Genomic DNA, 20,995 nt, shown 5'->3' on the forward strand with positions numbered 1-20,995 from the left:
ATAAAAACATATACCAATTTCATTTAAGGACCAAAAAACTTACAGCTGTGCCATATAAATTGCAAAATAGTTGGGAAGAGATTTTCGATGTACCCATTCCATGGCACATGGTTTATGAATTGATACGCAAAACAACGCCGGATTCAAAACTTCGAATTTTTCAATTTAAATTATTGTACAAAATTCTTGCAACTAATAGAATGTTATATATATGGGGGATACAATCTTCCCAGCTCTGTAGATTCTGCTGTGAGGAGGCAGAGTCATTAGACCATTTATTTTGGTATTGTCCGCATGTAGCTCGTTTTTGGTCACAGGTCCAGGAATGGTTTAAGAATTGCAACATTTGCGTAGAACTAACTCTACAGATAGCAATACTGGGGGATTTGAAAAGCCATAGTCAATCAATCAATAATATAATAATTATTTTAGCAAAAATGTTTATTTTTAATTTACAATCCGTGGAAGCTATGAGAATAGGAAGATTCAAATCTTTTGTGAAGCATCACAGCACAGTTGAAAAATATATGGCAAATAAAAATCCGAAATGGATGATGTTGGAAGATAGATGGGAAAGGTTGAGTGGAGCTGAAGGGTGGGACTAATAACAAGATAAACAATGTAGGGCATACGGGATCTGTGAAATGTGTATAGGTGCGGAGCTATTGTGAAATAGCACAGTTACAAGTGGAAATCAAACTGGATGGACAACAGAAATAGAGGAAGGACTAAGAACAAACAAGAGAGAACTATTATAAAGTAGACTGTGTCTGTAAAATGTGTATAAGATGTATAAATTGAAGGTAAAAACAGAAATGTTTATCAGTTTACTCCAATTGGGGGATCGGTGGTAGGGTTTGCGGGGAATAATAATAAAGGTATACTCTTTAAAAAAAGTATGTATGTCTATGTAGGTATGTGTATGTATATATGTGTATATGTATGCATACGTGAATGGATATATATATTTACCCCAAAAAATATGGGGGATTGGAAATGATGCAGACAATTACATTGGAAGCAACATTCTTTCCGCAATATTAAGCTGATCCACCCCCCCCCCCCCACAAAAAATAAATAAAAATAACGTGTCCCTGAACAAAGGGAGGGGGGTCAAAATCAGAAGTAACAGTCAGTATCTGGTGTGGCCACCAGCTACATTAAGTACTGCAGTGCATCTCCTCCTCATTGACTGCACCAGATTTGCCAGTTCTTGCTGTGAGATGTTACCCCACTCTTCCACCAAGACACCTGCAAGTTCTTGGACATTTCTGGAGGGAATGGCCCTAGCCCTCACCCTCCGATCCAACAGGTCCCATATCCAACAGGTTCCAGACGTGCTCAATGGGATTGAGATCCGGGCTCTTCGCTGGCCATGGTAGAACATTGACATTCCTGTCTTGCAGAAAATCACGCACAGAACGAGCAGTATGGCTGGTGGCATTATCATGCTGGAGGGTCATGTCAGGATGAGCCTGCAGGAAGGGTACCACATGAGGGAGGAGGATGTCTTCCCTGTAACGCACAGCGTTGCGATTGCCTGCAATGACAACAAGCTCAGTCCGATGATGCTGTGACACACCGCCCCAGACCATGACAGACCCTCCACCTCCAAATCAATCCCGCTCCAGAGTACAGGCCCCGGTGTAACGCTCATTCCTTCGACGATAAACGCGAATCTGACCATCACCCCCTGGTGAGACAAAACCGTGACTCGTCAGTGAAGAGCACTTTTTGCCAGTTCTGTCTGGTCCAGCGACGGTGGGTTTGTGCACATAGGCGACGTTGTTGCCGGTGATGTCTGGTGAGGACCTGCCTTACAAAAAGGCCTAAAAGCCCTCAGTCCAGCCTTTCTCAGCCTATTGCGGACAGTCTGAGCACTGATGGAGAGATTGTGCGTTCCTGGTGTAACTCGGGTAGTTGTTGTTGCCATCCTGTACCTGTCCCGAAGGTGTGATATTCGGATGTACCGATCCTCTGCAGGTGTTGTTACACGTGGTCTGCCACTGCAAGGACGATCAGCTGTCCGTCTTGTCTCCCTGTAGCGCTGTCTTAGGCGTCTCACAGTACGGACATTGCAATTTATTTCCCTGGCCACATCTGCAGTCCTCATGCCTCCTTGCAGCATGCCTAAGGCATGTTCACGCAGATGAGCAGGGACCCTGGGCATCTTTCTTTTGGTGTTTTTCAGAGTCAGTAGAAAGGCCTCTTTTAGTGTCATAAGTTTTCAGAACTGTGACCTTAATTGCCTACCGTCTGTAAGCTGTTCGTGTCTTAACGACCGTTCCACAGATGCATGTTCATTAATTGTTTATGGTTCATTGAACAAGCATGGGAAACAGTTTTTAAACCCTTTACAATGAAAATCTGTGAAGTTATTTGGATGTTTATGAATTATATTTGAAAGACAGGGTCCTGAAAAGGGGGAGTTTCTTTTTTTGCTGAGTTTATAACATTTAGGATCTACCTAATGATTAGCCCATTAGGGTAAATGCAAAAATTGGCAACCCCATGCTTCAGCCTATTTATTTCTAGCCACTATGCTGCATCAGATGAGCTACAGGTGATAATGTTTATTGCTAATAGTATACCTGATAATATGGACCATGCAAAGGCTATGTGCGTGGTCCAATATGTAAATAATTATACCAATATAGCTAGGTTTCCATCCAATTTGCGACAGATTTTGATGCGAATATTCGAAAATCTGCGTTAAACAAAATGTAAATTTTCCCACCAGGGATGTGTTTCTATCAAACCTACTTTTTGAGGATAAATGGCTGTGCGCGATAAGGTAGTGCACATAAAAATAACTTGCCATTAAATTCCCATATACCGAATGGAAAAATACAAGTTAAATCGCATTTTCAACTCTTCAGATGGTTTTGTCAGGAAAAACTGTTGCTTTATATAACTAATGTGCTACTCTGGTCTTGGCTCATGCTCTCTAGCCAACAGCTCACAGATACTGTGTGGGTAGGCTACCTACATTATGAGATTATTGCTAACAGTGATATTATTTATTTGTCAAACGGTAGGCAAGCATCGATCATCATGTCACCAGAATAAGACCCTCGATATTTATTGGAGCGTCAAGCTCATCACCTTATACATTCACTACCCTGTAAAGTTCATTATAACTTATTTCATATGTAGCCTAATAAACTGCGTGCTTTCCCCAATTGTAGTGGGTGGACCACACAAACATATCATCGTATGACAAAAAGATCCCACCACGTCGAACGAACAAACAAATTGTCTGTCGGCATTTATAAAATTTTGTCGGCATTTCATGTTTCCATCAGCCAGGTCGTGACTATTTTCATGCATCAGGTAAATCATCCGCATGAAATGGTTGGATGAAAATGTGGTTTATGTTATTGGGCTCATTTCGGGAAGTGGAAATTGTCATTTAAATGGTGTCATCAGAATTTATTTTTCATTCATTTGGAGTAGAATATCCTTTTTTAAAAGTCACCAGAACTGAGCTTCTCAGTCCTACATAAAAATTATCCAGGGGCCCCGTGACTCAACCCCCCCCCCCCCCAATGCTTCAAATTTTCCATTTGAATCATAATTTTACCCTAATTCAATGGCTCTTGTCGAAACCAACTCCCCTCATCCTTCCAATGGCCTGGAAGCAGTACTGTAAAGCCACAAGGTTACCAGTTTAACCAAGGGGCCGATATGTGATATAACTGTTTTAATAGGCCTTTGTTAGAAAGACTCTTGTGTTACACAAACCTGTCTGTTTCCTGCATCTCCCCTGGTCTTTGGTTTGGTAAGAATTTCTTTGGTGAAACACCTCTCAGCCTCATTGGGAAGTGATGTGCATGAATAGCAGCTCACATAACGGCCTCCATTTTATGTGCACTGTTTTTTAAATGTTTTTTTTATTGCGTCTCGTTGGTTGCATCAATGCCTGGGCCAGCCTCCCCCGGCGATGTGTTTAGAGTCTGGTCAGTCGGTGTGTAGTAAAGTTCAAAAGTGCTTGCCTTAGCTGGAACGGTAATTATGCTCTAATTCACTAATTTAAAAAGTCGCTGGTAATTGATTGGTGCTGAGAAATTATCTGCGGGAAGGGCAGGCTAGCGAACGACTCTCAAGGCGCTGGTTGAAGATGCCAGGCCTTCTACTGCTGCTGTCTGACTGCCAAGATTACATTGACATATTTGCTACACCATGACACTGTAGCATTACTTCTAACTAAACAATACAACCAGTGCATCACCCACTGTTTAGTACAGGGCTGGGTTTCCCAAAAGCATTGTAGCACTTAGTTTCAATGGCATTAAGATGATCTTAGTGCCACAATGTTTTTGGGAAACCCAGCCCAGGTCAGTTTCATAGCGTAGCACAATGCGGAGAGTAGGATGGAACCTTGACATTTTTTCCTGACAACGTGACCGGATAAGTTCCTCGTGTTTAGTTAAACCTGGTCCTTCATCACTGATCGTATGTTCACATAAACCATGGACTAATACAGAACAGTCACGATAGTTGTCCTTAGTCCCTTTGAGGCACCCAAGATTTACATGGTGTACAAAGCAGCGGTGGCTGTGTTTTATGAAGGTGTGTTATTTATAGCCCTGAGAGAGTGGATGGATGGTAGTAAGGTGAGATGCATGGGTGTCTTTGTGCTTTTGAATAGGACACAGTAGAGATCACTACCCCAATATTAATCACTAGGAGCAGCTGCCAAAGATGCAGAAATGTCCTTGTGTCCCACTACCCCTCCCTTGTTACACACACACACACACACACACACACACACACACACACACACACGGTGTCCCTCACTCTCAATCAATTTTATGGCCCACTGGAAATGCATATTGATCACACCATCCTCTGACTTGGTTGCTAAGAAGCTATCAACGTATAATACAGGGAATGCTTGCATTTGGTCTGAATTCCAGAAAATATAAGAAAGAGCAATTTGTCTTAGTCGGATTGTCAGTTTCTCTGAAATAGAATCAGAATAGGATCGTGGTTGACCTGGTTTTGTATCACCCTGTTGACCTCCCCCTCTGTCTTTATCTGGTTATGTTTGGGTGTCTTTGTTTCTGTGGTTGTGTTGTGGTATCCCTCTCTGTGACCTGTACTTGTTGTGGTCTTTGTCTCTACAGTCCAACGTTTGAAGCATCTGCTGACAGTCAGCTTCACCTCTGGAGACATCAGCCTGATGAACAACTATGATGACCTCTCTCCCACTCTAATCCACACTGGCCTAAAAGGTATGTGTGTTTGTATCAAGGTTATTATAGATTTAAAAATATATATATTTTCTATTCGTTTTTAGATTTTTCAGTTTAGTTTCAGTTCGTTTTCAGACCTGATTTGCTAGTTTGTATTTAGTTTCAGTTGTATAAAAGTTTTTCTATTTTATTTTTTCTATTATTAAGTTTTAGTTTTATTGTTAGGGTTAGAAAGCATGCTAGGAGCCAGGACCAGGCTAGGAGCTATTTGTGTTGTATAGTTTATTTTGTATTTTCAGGGGGGGGTTGTTATCTGGGGGTGGGGGTTGTTATCTGAGGGGCAGCAATACATAAGGTGATGATGGGTCAGGTCATAGGTTAGGTTTAAAGGGGCAGTCAGCAGTTGCTACATCCATTGATTTTTGAAGACTATAACTTATGTCTCAAGAGTGTAGTTTCGGCTGTTGTTCCTCATCAGAACCCCAAATATAAGCTTGTTTTACTACAATGTTTGTAAACAAAGTAAATGTAAACTCCCACGCCTCAAAACATGGTTAAAACTAATTTTGATATCATGGATGGTCAGTCCTTGCATCCATAGCTCTGTCTATGAATTTTAAGTGGTTACATTTCTCCAGCCCCATCCCTCAGCTTTTTACCGAAGCAGTGGCGACGATGATACTTTGTTTCAACTGCTGATTGGCCCTTTAAATTATAAAGTCAATCTCAATGTGACTGTGCTGAGTCTGGTGCAAAAAAATATGGTGGAAGGAAACTCGCCCATGTTTACACCAATCCAATGCTTTTTTTGGACATGTACAGTGCATTCGGAAAGTGTTCAGACCCCTTGACTTTTTCCACATTTTGTTACGTTAAATTTATTAAATATTTTTTTCCCTCATCAATCTACACACAATACCCCATAATGACAAAGCGAAAACAGGTTTTTAGACAGTTTTGCAATAAATAAATGAAATATCAAATTTACAAAACTATTCAAACCATTTACTCAGTACTTTTGTTGAAGCACCTTTGGCAGCGATTCCAGCCTCGAGTCTTCTTGCTTGGCACACCTGTATTTGGAGAGTTTCTCCATTCTTCTCTGCAGATCCGCTCAAGCTCTGTCAGGTTGGATGGGGAGCGTCGCTGCACAGCTATTTTCAGGTCTCCAGAGATGTTCGATCGGATTCAAGTCCGGGCTCTGGCTGGGCCACTCAAGGACATTCAGAGACTTGTCCCGAAACCACTCCTGCGTTCTCTTAGCTATGTGCTGAGTGTCGTTGTCCTTTTGGAAGGTGAGCCTTGTCCCCAGTCTGAGGTCCTGAACGCTCTAGAGCAGGTTTTCATCGAGGATCTCTCTGTACTTTGCTCTGTTCATCTTTTACTCGATCTTGACTTGTCTCCCAGTCCCTGCCGCTGAAAAACATCCCCACAATGCTGCCACCACCATGCTTCACCATAGGGATGGTGCCAGGATTCTTCCAGACGTGACTCTAGGCATTAAGGCCAAAGAGTTCAATCTTGGTTTCATCAGACCAGAGAATCTTTTTTCTCATGGTCTGAGAGTGCTTTAGGTGCCTTTTGCAAACTCCAAGCGGGCTGTCATGGCTTTTACTGAAGAGTGGCTTCTGTCTAGCCACTCTACATTAAATGCCTGATTGGTGGAGTGCTGCAGAGATGGTAGTCCTTCTGGAAGGTTCTCCAATCTCCACAAAGAAACTCTGGAGCTCTGTCAGAGTGACCATAAGGTTCTTGGTCACCTCCCTGACCAAGGCACTTCTCCCCCGATTGCTCAGTTTGGCCAGGTGGCCAGTTCTAGGAAGAGTCTTGGTGGTTCCAAACTTCTTCTATTTAAGAATGATGGAGGCCACTGTGTTCTTGGGGACCTTCAATGCTCCAGAAATGTGTTGGTACCCTTCCCCAAATCTATAACTCAACACAATCTTGGAGCTCTACTGACAATTCCTTATACCTCATGGCTTGGTTTTTGCTCTGATATGCACTGTCAACTGTGGGACCTTATATACAGTTGAATTCGGAAGCTTAGGTTGGAGTCATTAACTTGTTTTTCAACCACTCCACAAATTTCTTCTTAACAAACTATAGTTTTGGCAAGTCGGTTAGGACATCTACTTTGCATGACACAAGTCATTTTTCCAATAATAGTTTACAGACAGATTATTTCCCTTGTGACTCACTGGAATTGTGATACAGTGAATTAGAAGTTTACATACACTAAGTTGAATGTGCCTTTAAACAGCTTGGAAAATTCCAGAAAATGATGTCAAGGCTTTAGACGCTTCTGATAGGCTAATTGACATAATTTGAGTGAATTGGAGGTGTACCTGTGGATGTATTTCAAGGCCTACCTTCACATTCAGTGCCTCTTTGCTTGACATCATGGGAAAATCAAAAAAAATCAGCCAAGACCTCAGAAAAAAAATGGTGGACCTCCTACAAGTCTGGCTCATCCTTGGGAGCAATTTCCAAATGGCTGAAAGTACCACGTTCATCTGTACAAACAATAGTACGCAAGTATAAACACCATGGGACCACGTAGCCGTCATACCGCTCAGGAAGGAGACGCATTCTGTCTCCTAGAGATGAACGTACTTTGCTGCGAAAAGTGCAAATCAATCCCAGAACAACAGCAAAGGACCTTGTGAAGATGCTGGAGGAAACAGGTACAAAAGTATCTATATCCACAGTAAAATGAGTCCTATATCGACATAACCTGAAAGGCCACTCAGCAAGGAAGAAGCCACTGCTCCAAAAAAAGCCAGACTACGGTTTGCAACTGCACATGGGGACAAAGATCGTACTTTTTGGAGAAATGTCCTCTAGTCTGATGAAATATATTTGTTTGGCCATAATGACCTTTGTTATGTTTGGAGGAAAAAGGGGGAGGCTTTTGAAGAAGGAAGCTGAAGAACACCATCCCAACCGTGAAGCACGGGGGTGGCAGCATCATGTTGTGGGGGTGCTTTGCTGCAGGAGGGACTATTGCACTTCACAAAATAGATGGCATCATGTGGAAGGACAATTATGTGGATATATTGAAGCAACATCTCAAGACATCAGTCAGGAAGTTAAAGCTTGGTCGCAAATGGGTCTTCCAAATGGACAATGACCCCAAGCATACTTTCAAAGTTGGCAAATTGGCTTAAGGACAACAAAGTCAAGGTATTGGAGTGGCCATCACAAAGCCCTTACCTCAATCCGATAGAACATTTGTGGGCAGAACTGAAAAAGCGTGTGCGAGCAAGGAGGCCTACAAACCTGACTCAGTTACACCAGCTCTGTCAGGAGGAATGGGCCAAAATTCACCCAACTTATTGTGGGAAGCTTGTGGAAGGCTACCTCGACACATTTGACCTAAGTTAAACAATTTAAAGGCAATGCTACCAAATACTAATTAAGTGTATGTAAACTTCTGACCCACTGGGAATGTGATGAAAGAAATAAAAGCTGAAATAAATCATTCTCTACTATTATTCTGACATTTCACATTCTTAAAATAAAGTGGTGATCCTAACTGACCTAAGACAGGCAATTTTTACTTGGATTGTCAGCAATTGTGATGTCAGCAATTGTGAAAAACTGAGTTTAAATGTATTTGGCCAAGGTGTATGTAAACCTCTGACTTCAACTGTAGATAGGTGTGTGCCTTTCCAAATCATGTCCAATCAATTGAATTTACCACAGGTGGACTCCAAGTTATAGAAACTTCTCAAGGATGATCAATGGAAGCGGGATGCACCTGAGCTCAATTTTGTTTGGATTTAGGCACCTGGGGGGGAAGAAATGTATTCTCACTATCTTCTGCTGTCTAGGCCTATATCACCCACATTGGTCAGTGGTGTTCTTAAGGGTAAGTGGTTTGTGTGTGTAAACTCTTTATGTATTCTCCTCTTCTCTGTGTGTGGTAGATGTGGTAGTCCAATGGTGTTCTCAGGGGGATCTCCTGGCCGTGGCTGGGATGGAGAGAGCTATCTTGCCCCCCGACTCCTCCTGTCTACCTCCCACCAGAAACGCCATCGTCAAGTTCTACAACGTCTGCGGAGAGCACATCTACACACTGGACACGCCTGCACAAGTAATAACACACACACACACACACACACTTAGACCAGCTCCTGCAGCACAGATGACACACACACACACTCCAGCATCCACAACACATCTTCAGTACCACACACACACAACACCTTACATTGGTAAACATACAATTGAGAAGTCACATCATATGCTATGAGTTCCATAGAATAATCACCATCCCCGTTCTCCCCAGCGTCCCATCACCACGCTGTGCTGGGGTCACCGGGACTCTCGTCTGTTCTTGGCTTGTGGTCCGGTACTCTACGTGGTGCGGGTGGAGCACCGGGTGGCCAGCCTGCAGCTGCTGTGCCAGCAGGGCATCGCCGGGGCGCTCCGGGAGGAGAAGGACGTGGCAAAGCTCACCATGCCCTCTCGTCTCTGTTCTTACGTCACCACAGCCTTCACACCCACCATCAAGGTACATGGTTTAGGGGATGTCACATGCAGTATGGATATGTGTCTGGGAGGGTGAGGATGTGCTACTCTATGAAATGGGGAGGTTGAGGGTTCTGGTTTACCCACCTGGCAGTTTATACAGACTGACATTCAATACAAACAGTCATTCAGGGTCATAATTCCAGGGTAAGATAGAGGGTTGAAAAAGAGTTTAGCAAGGGATAAAATTGCTACTTGACCTGAGTCAGCACCAGGAGTCGCCGCTTTGTGCCAGAATGCTCCTCATCCATTCATCCTTTCTCTCTCTCTCGCCCTCTCCACCTCTAGCCCCCCATTCCAGACCCCAACAATATGCGGGACTTTGTGAGTTACCCGACGGCGGGGAACGAGCGGCTGCACTGCACCATGAAGCGGACGGAGGACAACCCTGAGGTGGGCGGGCCCTGCTACACCCTCTACCTGGAGTACCTGGGCGGCTTGGTGCCCATTCTCAAGGGCCGACGCATCAGCAAGCTCCGTCCGGAGTTCGTGATCATGGACCCCAAGACGGACGGCAAAGCAGGTGAGGTTATACTGGAGATACTGTGTGAGGAAAGTGTTGATGGTGTTTGTTTTGAAAATATCACATTGAAATCCTGCTCCATTATGACTGTTCTAACGATTACTTCTAGACGATGCTGTTGCTTTGGGAGCTGGTTCAGCTTCTCGTATGACTGCTTTTTACTTGAAAGTGTGAAGTCAGTATCTTCTTGTTAATAACCGTTAGTTACTCAAATATAATTTGTCAAAGTCTACTGCCTAGCCAGAGTCTCCTTTCCTGCTCCTCCGGTACTTTTCTGTTCATATAACATGTAGGACTAACTTGTGGTGAAGATGTTTCAGACAGTGTTTGTTGGCATTGAGTGTTCTCAGTGTTAATAGTCCCACAGCCAGCCAGCCACAGTACAGAGCAGACTGGGCCCATGTTAACTGCTTAATGGCCTCTGGTATCTACCATAAATCACCTCCCTCCCCTCCCTCTCCACTGCCCTCTCCTGTGATAAATGAATCCAGCCATGAAATGTATGCAGCCCATTCACTCTTAAATGCTGATAAAATAAATGATCTTGACCTAAACTGGAGCAGATGCGGTTCGGGGGCTCCATATGAATGAGAGACGTTACTTGGAAACAATAGTTTGGGGAACTAAATAAGTTGAAAAGTTTGTGTTAGTGAGTGTGCGTCTGAAATTGGATATGATTTAATGTCAGTTTGTTCTTGCATGTCAAAGAAGAAGTGAAGGAAGTGTGCCCCCTGCTGTTAACACTGGGGATATGTATTTGTTGTGATAAAGGAAATAGAAGTTGGTAAAGTCACAGTGGTTAGGTTGGATACCTATAAATGTCAGTTTGACTTAATTCCCCATATGCAGAGATATACTGTAGTGCCTCTTGAGTCAGTGACACTTAACGAATGATCACCCTCATGATATTATTCATAGAGCAGTAGACAGACACCCATCATTTCCCCATCACATCAACTTCATTGTATTACCCTCCACCCATCTTTCTTTCTCTCCATCCCCTGTTTCCCTCTCTCCTTCCAGATGAGGTGTATGGGAACAGTCTGATCTCGTCGATGATAGACAGCTGTAACTGTTCAGACTCCAGTGATATAGAGCTGAGTGACGACTGGGTCGGCAAGAAATCCCCAAAGATATCCAGAGGCAGCAAGTCTCCCAAACTTCCCAGGTAATAAACAGCCTTTATACTGCATCAATTAATGAATTACAAGCATGTGTTTGATTTAGATTCTTTGTTTTACTCACCATTTTGGGACGATTATATTATTTGGAGTTCACAAGGAAACCCACATGTTCTGTTTGGACCTGTAAAGTACTGACTAAGCCACTGCATTTTTGTCTACTAATGCTGCTTGAATGTTATGCACTGTTTTGTTTGTTTCACTGCATCCCTAAACCTTTCTCTTTCATGTGCTACCTTCTCTGTAGAGACTTAGTCTGTCCCTTTACCAACAGAATCAATATTGACCCCAGGAAGTCCCCCAAACTGTCCCGCGCTACCCAGGAGATCTCGCGGTCGCCACGGTTACCCATCCGGAAGCCGTCCATTGGGTCCCCAAGTCTCACCCGCAGAGAGTTCCCCTTAGATGACATCACACAGGTAATGGACTGCATTCTGATTTCCTTTGTGTCCTATCAAATCAAATGTATTTATATAGCCCTTCGTACATCAGCTGATATCGCAAAGTGCTGTACAGAAACCCAGCCTAAAACCCCAAACAGCAAGCAATGCAGGTGTAGAAGCACGGTGACTAGGAAAAACTCCCTAGAAAGGCCAAAACCTAGGAAGAAACCTAGAGAGGAACCAGGCTATGAGGGGTGGCCAGTCCTCTTCTGGCTGTGCCGGGTGGAGATTATAACAGAACATGGCCAAGATGTTCAAATGTTCATAAATGACCAGCATGGTCAAATAATAATAATCACAGTAGTTGTCGAGGGTGCAGCATCTCAGGAGTAAATGTCAGTTGGCTTTTCATAGCCTATCATTAAGAGTATCTCTACCGCTCCTGCGGTCTCTAGAGAGTTGAAAACAGCAGGTCTGGGACAGGTAGCACGTCCGGTGAACAGGTCAGGGTTCCATAGCCGCAGGCAGAACAGTTGGCCAGGTGGACTGGGGACAGGTGGACTGGGGACAGCAAGGAGTCATCATGTCAGGTCGTCCTGAGGCATGGTCCTAGGGCTCAGGTACTCCGAGAAAGAGAGAGAGCATACTTAAATTCACACAGGACACCGGATAAGACAGGACAAGTACTCCAGATATAACCAACTGACCCTAGCCCCCCGACACATAAACTAATGCAGAATAAATACTGGCGGCTGAGACAGGAGGGGTCAGGAGACAATGTGGCCCCATCCGATGATACCCCCGGACAGGGCCAAATAGGAAGGATATAACCCCACCCACTTTTCCAAGGCACAGCCCCCACACCCCTACAGGGAAAGCTTCAACCACCAACTTACCATCCTGAGACAAGGCTGAGTATAGCCCACAAAGACCTCCGCCATGGCACAACCCAAGGGGGGGCACCCACTGACTCAGCCCCTGTAATAGGGTTAGAGGCAGAGAATCCCAGTGGAGAGAGGGGAACCGGCCAGGCAGAGACAGCAAGGGCGGTTCGTTGCTCCAGAGCCTTTCCGTTCACCTTCACACTCCTGGGCCAGACTACACTCAATCATAGGACCTACTGAAGAGATGAGTCTTCAATAAAGACTTAAAGGTTGAGACCGAGTCTGCGTCTCTCACATGGGTAGGCAGACCATTCCATAAAAATGGAGATCTATAGGAGAAAGCTCTGCCTCCAGCTGTTTGCTTAGAAATTCTAGGGACAATTAGGAGGCCTGCGTCTTGTGACCGTAGCCCATGTAACGCTTTGTAGGTTAACAGTAAAACCTTGAAATCAGCCCTTGCCTTAACAGGAAGCCAGTGTAGGGAGGCTAGCACTGGAGTAATATGATCACATTTTTTGGTTCTAGTCAGGATTCTAGCAGCCGTATTTAGCACTAACTGAAGTTTATTTAGTGCTTTATCCGGGTAGCCGGAAAGTAGAGCATTGCAGTAGTCTAACCTAGAAGTAACAAAAGCATGGATAAATTTTTCTGCATCATTTTTGGACAAAGTTTCTGATTTTTGCAATGTTACGTAGATGGAAAAAAGCTGTCCTTGAAACAGTCTTGATATGTTCGTCAAAAGAGAGATCAGGGTCCAGAGTAACGCCGAGGTCCTTCACAGTTTTATTTGAGACGACTTTACAACCATCAAGATTAATTGTCAGATTTAACAGAAGATCTCTTTGTTTCTTGGGACCTAGAACAAGCATATCTGTTTTGTCCGAGTTTAAAAGTAGAAAGTTTTCAGCCATCCACTTATGTCTGAAACACATGCTTCTAGCGAGGGCAATCATCATACATTTCAGTTTTAGGGATTTGAAGAAGTACTGATTTCAATGTGGGTTTTGTATTTTGCAGCATAACTACCTTGCTCAGGTCACATCCAACATTTGGGGAACAAAGTTTAAGATTGTGGGACTTGCCACCTTCTTACCAACCAATCTTGGTGCAGGTAACTACCAATCAGTTACTTCTGAGGGAAATTAAAATTATTTTTAACTATGGTTCCAATGTATGTAACAACCTTCTCCCCTCTTTCTTTTGCCACTACCTTCTATTGCTTTCTCTCTATCCCTCCACTTATCTCTCTCTCTCAGTGATCTACAAGACAAGTCTGCTCCACCTGCAGCCCAGACAGATGACCATCTACCTGCCGGAGGTGCGTAAGATCTCCATGGACTACATCAACCTGCCTGTGTTCAGCCCCAACGTCTTCAGTGAGGATGAGGATGACCTGCCTGTCACCGGGGCCTCGGGCGTGGCCGACGACAACCCTCCCTGCACTGTCAACATCCCCATTGCCCCCATCCACAGTCCCGCCCAGGCCATGTCCCCCACCCAGAGCATCGGCCTGGTCCAGTCCCTCCTAGCCAATCAGAACGTCCAGCTGGATGTCCTATCCAATCCCACGGCCATCTCCTCCGTGGCTTCTGCAGCGGCAGGTGGGTCGTCTGACCAGGGCCAGGACACCATCCTGACCGCCCAGTACACGGTTCCCAGCAGGTACTCCAGTCCTGGACAGGTCATCTTTGGAGGGCTGGAGATGAGCCGGCTTCTGGTTGGGCCTCCTCTCTCTCATCACCACCAACAACAACAACAACAACAAAGCCATCCACAGAGCCATCAACAACCACTGCAGCAACATCATCAGCAACAACAAATTCAGCATCAACAACAACAGCAGCTACAGCACCACCATCAACAGCTACAACAACAGCAACAACGACTAGCGCAGCAACATCACCAACAGCAACTGGCACAGCAACATCAACAGCAGATCCAGCAACAGCAGATGCTGCAACACCAACAGATGCAGCAGCAGCAGATCCAGCAGCAGCAGCAACACATTCAACAGCAGATCCAGCACATGCAGCAACAGCAGCAGCACATCCAACAACAACACCAACAACAGCTCCAGCATCAACAACAACTCCAGCAGCAGTTACAGCAGCAGCAACACACACAGCAGCTGCAGCAACAGCAGCAACAGATACAGCAGCATATGCAACAGCAACAACAACAACAGCATCAGCAGCACCATCAGATGCAGCAACAGCAGCAGATACAACAGCACCATCAGATGCAGCAACAGCTCCAGATCCCTGTCCCCTCTCAGGTGTCAGGTGCAGCGGTGCACCAGCTCCAACAGGGCGCGCTCCAGATCCCTGTCCCCCACCCTGCAGGGGGGCTGGTGGCTGAGAGAAGGGTCAGCGTAGAACATGAGCACCTGCTGAAGATCAAACCCACCCGCTCTGCCCCCCAGCTGGCTGAGGGGGACACGGTGGTGTTCAGCGCCCCTCTGGAGCTCAGCAAGATGAACCCCCCGCCCCCCTACCCTGGGACGGTGGCCGCTGCTGCAGCTGCAGCCTCCGCCTCTGCTGCAGCAGCCAACGCCTCCTCTGGACAGGCTGGGGGAAGTAACGGCACACCGCCGCCAATGGACCTGTGCCTGAAGAAGGGCGAGTTCTCCCTGTATCCTCCTGGCCAGCAGGCGGCACAGTACCCAACGCCGCTAGGCTACGAGCGGATAACTACGTTCGACAGCAGGGGTAACGTGGAAGAGGTGTGCCGGCCTCGAACGCGGCTTGTCTGCAACCAGAACATTTACACGCTCCAGGTCCCGGGAAGCTCAGCCACCCTCCGGGTTACCTCCTCTTCTTCCTCTTCCTTAACAGACGGGAAGAAGATCCAGCTGCCCTACGCCTCGGCAACCCTCAACAGGCTCACCGTTCCCCGCTATTCCATACCCAGTGGAGATCCGCCCCCCTACCCCGACACAGCCAATCAGAACACCACAGGGGGGAGGAGCACCGGACAGAGGCTGGACAGCAGTCTGATTCATGCCACACTCAGGCGGAACAGCCGAGAGGCCGCTCTCAAAGTTTCCCAGATGCTGGACCCTCAGAGGACCCTGCCCCCTAAAGCCAAATCCCAAAACGCTGCACTGGCGGCTTCCTACCAACAGAGGGTGCCCAAAGCCCTGTACACCTGCAGTCAGTGCAGTAGTAACAGCAGTGGGCTTAGCAGTGCAGCCAGCAGTGCTCCCAGTGGAACTGCGAATGGAATCGCAGGAGGTACAATCATTAGACAGGATTTTCCTCCGGGGAATGGAGCTCCTCACAGCACGGTGATCGTCCACTCCAACAGCGCTTCTCCCCTAGTCTCTCAATCCTCCTACAACCTGCTGAGCCTAGAGAGCTCTGGGAATGGAGGAGGAGGTGGGAACAGAGACAGGGCTGACTATGTGAACTCAGCCTTCACAGAGGATGAAGCACTAAGTCAGTCATTGAGGCATCTGGCACTTGGGAGCGCAGATGTGTCTGGACTGACAGTCAAGAGGCCACCGCCGTACCAGTGGGACCCAGCCACCACTGAGGAGGTGTGGGTGCCCCAGGAACGGACCGGTACTCTGAGCTCTGCTGGTCCCACTGGACCCCACAAACCACCCCCGCTCATCCTCAGCCCAGCCCAGCACCTCGACATCTCCCGGCTGCCTTTCATCCTCTCCCCCAAGTCCCCCACCAGCCCCAGTGCTGCCTCTTTCCAGGCTGCCGCTGCAGCTGCAGGTTACCAGATCTCCCTTCAGTACGCTCCTGGCACAACCTACAGTGGGCCCCAGCAGCAGCCCATGCCAGGCTCTCCCCGTCTCTGCTCCCCTAAGGAGGTGGTGGCCCCGGTCCCTTTCAACCAGCAGGATGCCACCCTGGTCCTACCACCTGGCTATCCAGCCAACCTGTCTAACCTGGCCTGCTGCCCCCTCCCTCCAATGTACCCGGGGGGAAGCTCCTGTGCCGGGCTCCCCATCCCCCCCATTGCCCTACACACCCCCTGGGGCACCTACAACCCCTGCCCCCCCATGCCCAGCCCCTCGGGGACACTGCCCCCCATGCCCCCCAAGCTCTCTCAGACGATGGTGGACAAGTCAGTCCTCTCTCCCCCTCCACCACCCCCAGCAGAGCTGCAGCTGCAGGGTCACGGTGGTTCACCAGAGGCCATGGCAATGGAGGCCGGAGAGGGCTTCCAGGAAGTCCTCTCCCTCAACGAGAGCCCTGTGCCGAGCAGTGCTGAGAAGTTTGGCAAGAAGAGCCGCAAGCGGGCAGATGGCAGGGCTGAGGAGGCCAATGCACCGGCCATCGCCGAGGGAGGCAAATCCAAGAAGGAAGGCCGGGCCCTGGGTGACTTCAACTCTCTGATCTCCAGCCCGCGGCTGGGCAGCAGGGAAAAGAAGAAGCCCAAAGGCCAGAAGGAGCAGCAGCTGAAGGCTAAGAAGCTGAGCAAGGCTCCCACAAACAGCGAGTTCCAGGACAGCTCAGAGAGTGAACCTGAGCTCTTCATCAGCGGGGACGAGCTGCTCAACCAGTGCCAGAGCGGCAAGAAGGGCTGGAAGAGCAAGAGGAGCCTACGGGCGGCCAGCGAGCTAGAGGAGATCAAGTGCCGCAAGGCCAATGAGAAGGAGGACCGCGGGCTTGGAAGCCAGGGCTTTGTTTATGTGATGGCCAACAAGCAACCACTGTGGAATGAGGCCACTCAGGTCTACCAGCTGGACTTTGGGGGACGTGTCACACAGGAGTCGGCCAAGAACTTCCAGATCGAACTGGAGGGGAGACAGGTGAGGTGGCTAGAGATGTAGTTTTTACACATAGATGGGAAGTTGGGTATAGATAGTGTAGGAATGTAGAAGATTGAATCCATTTGTTTCTAAGATTATGACATGGAATAAATATAATTCAGCATTCAGTAGGGAAATAGCTCAAACTCATGACAATCTGAAATGTTGTTTGTTAGCTTCCTGTCTATTTTCTCTGACTGTTTGTTTGTGACCAGGTGATGCAGTTTGGCAGGATTGACGGCAACGCCTACATCCTGGACTTCCAGTACCCGTTCTCTGCTGTTCAAGCCTTCGCAGTGGCTCTAGCTAATGTTACTCAACGCCTCAAATGAGGTCCCACCCCCTTACACTGAATACTAGCGAGGATCGGAACATCTGCTGGAAGGACAAGATTATTTAATTTGAAGTTACTTTAATATTGGAGGAAAGACTGAAATCAACTCTGTTTGCATATCGCATCGCAAGCGAGAAAACGAGACACTGTGGTGCTGCACTGCCCAATGTGGCCACCAGAGGGTGCAATAAGCATGGGCTGCAGGCGTTGGAGCAGGGCCATAGTTTGCCTTGGCACAGTCAGCGGTCCCCTGTATTGCTTACAGGGCCCAAGAGCTCAGCTTTCTGTAGTCGTCATGCAAATAAATGCTGCTTTAGCTAATGAAAGCTAGCTAGTGGAAAGACTTAACTTACAACCTTCTAACGGTTTGGGTTTCCTGTCGGTATGGTCCCGAGAGATGAGTTGTTCTCTCTGTGCGGTTTTAAAAAGGAGCAGCAGTAATACTTGAAAAAACTATCTGGAAGATTGAAGATGTCGTTTTTTTCTTTCCAGAGCATACAGGTACTACTGGGCACTGAAATCCGTTGCTGTAAGAAACCGTTATCATCACTTTATAACACTGCTTTGGCTTTTAGGTTTTTACACCTAAAGATCTAACTTTCTGGGGGGGAAATCTAGGCTTTTGAAATGTTATTTTTTAGTTATCTACCATGTGTTTTGTTACAATCCAAATCTATCTTGGCTGGATTTGAGGTTTCAATATATGCATTGTATTGTTGGAGCACTAGCACACGCAAATGCGCAAGTTTTCTGATTTCCCTGTTGTCAGGAACTCTGGAGAGGTAAGGGGGAAAAAAGATGTAAGCTGAACGGCAGTCCTTGGAATTTGAAGGAAAAAAAGATGATGTAGCTCATATGGTTTAATGTATCTCTGCATTTGTTTTTCCTCTTGTTACGAATAGGTCATACAGTATTCAGATATGAATTTTAACATTGTAATTGTTCTTCGTATTCATGTTGTTATTATACAATCTTAGTACCTTGTTTACATGGATTTCAAGATGTCTGCTTTATTTGGGAGAGACAGAGACTTAATTGATATGCTGTTCTGTACACTACAAAATTGGTGTGTTTTAAAATGGTTTTACAGAATAGTTGTGGCCGTTATCCTGTATCTCCCATTTGTATCATGGTGACATGTTGACGGGGACACAAACAAAGATCCTAGAGGTAAGAGTTCACCAATCCGACCTTTGTTTCCCTGACATGAAGTAATTTGTCACTTGCTGTCACTTCTGTGAAGTGAGCGTCAGCGTGTAGGCTTGTCCTACTCTTAAGCCCACACTAAATGAGTAAGCAAGGTACAGGAAATATTTTTGTATATTTCACCTATGCCATTTCATTATTATTATTATTATTATAATTTTTAAGTCATGTAAATAACTGCCACATATCATTCATAAATATTGTAAAATGATCTGATGGAGTTGGACAGCTGTTTTCATCGTAGCCCACTATGTTCAATATTATGGCGGAGAGCTGTAGTACAGTAGTAGAACTATAGAAATACACTACAATCCCTGAGAAACCTGACATCTTTCTATTCTTTCAGTTTTTGAAGTTAACCTCAGCTTTCTCCTTAATTATCTTAACCTGTTAGAACTTGGCAAGCTGAAATTGCAATATTTTAAGATGACTAGTTTTTGTTAGACATCCAGTCTTGGGTCTCTGCCTTGTGAACAGTCTGCAGGGCTGGGGATGGATGCTGGCACAAAAGCAGATAGACACTTCAAATATTTGCGGACTTAAGTGTGGTAAGATACCTGTTAACATCATCCGCATTACTAATTATCAAACTAAAATATATATTTGATGGATGGTTATGATCACTTAAAAACGTGTGTGCCAAAAAATTGAATTACTACAATTTGGAAGATTAATACAAAGGGGCCTAGATCACTTGTGTGACAGAGAGAGATCACTCCGGACCAGATCCACACATCATGGTCTTGACAGCAACGAGATTATTAGATTAGATTTTTCTTTCTTCCTCTGAGCTGCATGTGATAGTTGTTGGTTGGGGTGGGATTAAGATGGACCTGATTCAAAGAAAAGAAAAGAAAATTTCTTAATGTCCGTCAATGTTCATTTTGTGTTAACAATTTGTTGTGCAATATTTTCTAAAGAAAGGTCCTCCCCTCACCAACACTGTTTGACAACCCTTCACTTTCACACTAGTAGTGTGGGGAAACTATGGTATTCAATTTATTTTTGCTGGTCTACATTTATTTATTAGATTTTTTTCTTACGCTAAAGGCTGTACATAACTTGTTGACTGCTGAACATTTCTTTCTGTTGAAAGGGGTTTGTTACTGGTGTAGCCTATTTGTCAGAGGGAGGGGGGGTGGGCAAGTAGGGGAGAGGCAACTTTTCATTCTGTGTTCTGTGAAGTTTGCAGTGGATGGGAGAAGATCTGAATAAGTGCCCTGTCATTGAGTGTAGTTGGTAGTAGTCATTAAGGAAGTATGTGTCAAGTGTGTTCAATTGTGAGGTCAACCGATCCCATAAGTGTTATCTATGTTAACTTCTTCAGTGTGTGTATTTCCACCAATTCTCCCCCTCTAGAAAGCTAAACCTTTTTCACTCCGTTAAGCGTTTTATCTTTTTGTTTATTTTCACCATGCAATGGAAATCTACACATTCATGATGTTGACTGACTGGTCAATTTTGATTGTGTATTATTTCAATACAACTCACACATCAGTCCACATGACATGAACGTTTGGATAAGCCACTGAAAACATGTACAAATCTCCCTTGGACACTGGTTTAGGATTCTCAATGAATTCATTTGAGGTGGTAACCTGTAGTAGACATTGTAGGATTTGGCTTTTCGTTTGATCAGAAATGTGCTTTGTACATGTAGTTGTAGACATATATAGGAAAAAAAACTTGAAAAAATCTGAGTGATTTGGTGACTGAATGTTTATAGTGAACGGTAGTAAGGCATGCCATGTTAATTATTTTACAATTGTATATGTCACGCATCTTTTGAATAAAATGTCATTGTTTCAGATTTTTTTTGTGTGTCTAGTCTGTTTGGATGTGATATTTTATCATTCAAGCACTTCTGAGTGCCTTGGAACCCTGTAAGTGTTTCATAATGAAAAATGTATGATTTCTTTATATCCTTGGACAGGTTTCTTCTATAAACTTACGAATTCCATTTAACAATGATCAACTTTACTATG

The 20,995-nt window shown here is 45.5% G+C and overlaps 1 protein-coding gene across 2 annotated transcripts in view; it reads left to right on the forward strand.

Annotated features, from left to right (window-relative positions):
* Positions 1 to 20,820, forward strand: part of tulp4a (TUB like protein 4a) — a 65,093-nt gene extending 44,273 nt beyond the window's left edge. The window contains exons 6-14 of one of the 2 annotated variants that reach the window (XM_055885225.1): positions 5,130 to 5,237; positions 9,128 to 9,294; positions 9,490 to 9,714; positions 10,020 to 10,254; positions 11,278 to 11,422; positions 11,683 to 11,854; positions 13,720 to 13,813; positions 13,959 to 17,470; positions 17,686 to 20,820. In XM_055885225.1, coding sequence (XP_055741200.1) covers positions 5,130 to 5,237; positions 9,128 to 9,294; positions 9,490 to 9,714; positions 10,020 to 10,254; positions 11,278 to 11,422; positions 11,683 to 11,854; positions 13,720 to 13,813; positions 13,959 to 17,470; positions 17,686 to 17,802 — 4,775 coding nt within the window. In that variant the 3' untranslated portion in view covers positions 17,803 to 20,820. The remainder of the gene's footprint in view (positions 1 to 5,129; positions 5,238 to 9,127; positions 9,295 to 9,489; positions 9,715 to 10,019; positions 10,255 to 11,277; positions 11,423 to 11,682; positions 11,855 to 13,719; positions 13,814 to 13,958; positions 17,471 to 17,685) is intronic. The other variant, XM_055885226.1, reaches the window with a different exon arrangement.
* Positions 20,821 to 20,995: the final 175 nt, after the last annotated feature.

The sequence above is a fragment of the Salvelinus fontinalis genome, chromosome 27 (genome assembly GCF_029448725.1).
Source record: "Salvelinus fontinalis isolate EN_2023a chromosome 27, ASM2944872v1, whole genome shotgun sequence".
Taxonomy (NCBI): Eukaryota; Metazoa; Chordata; class Actinopteri; order Salmoniformes; family Salmonidae; genus Salvelinus; species Salvelinus fontinalis.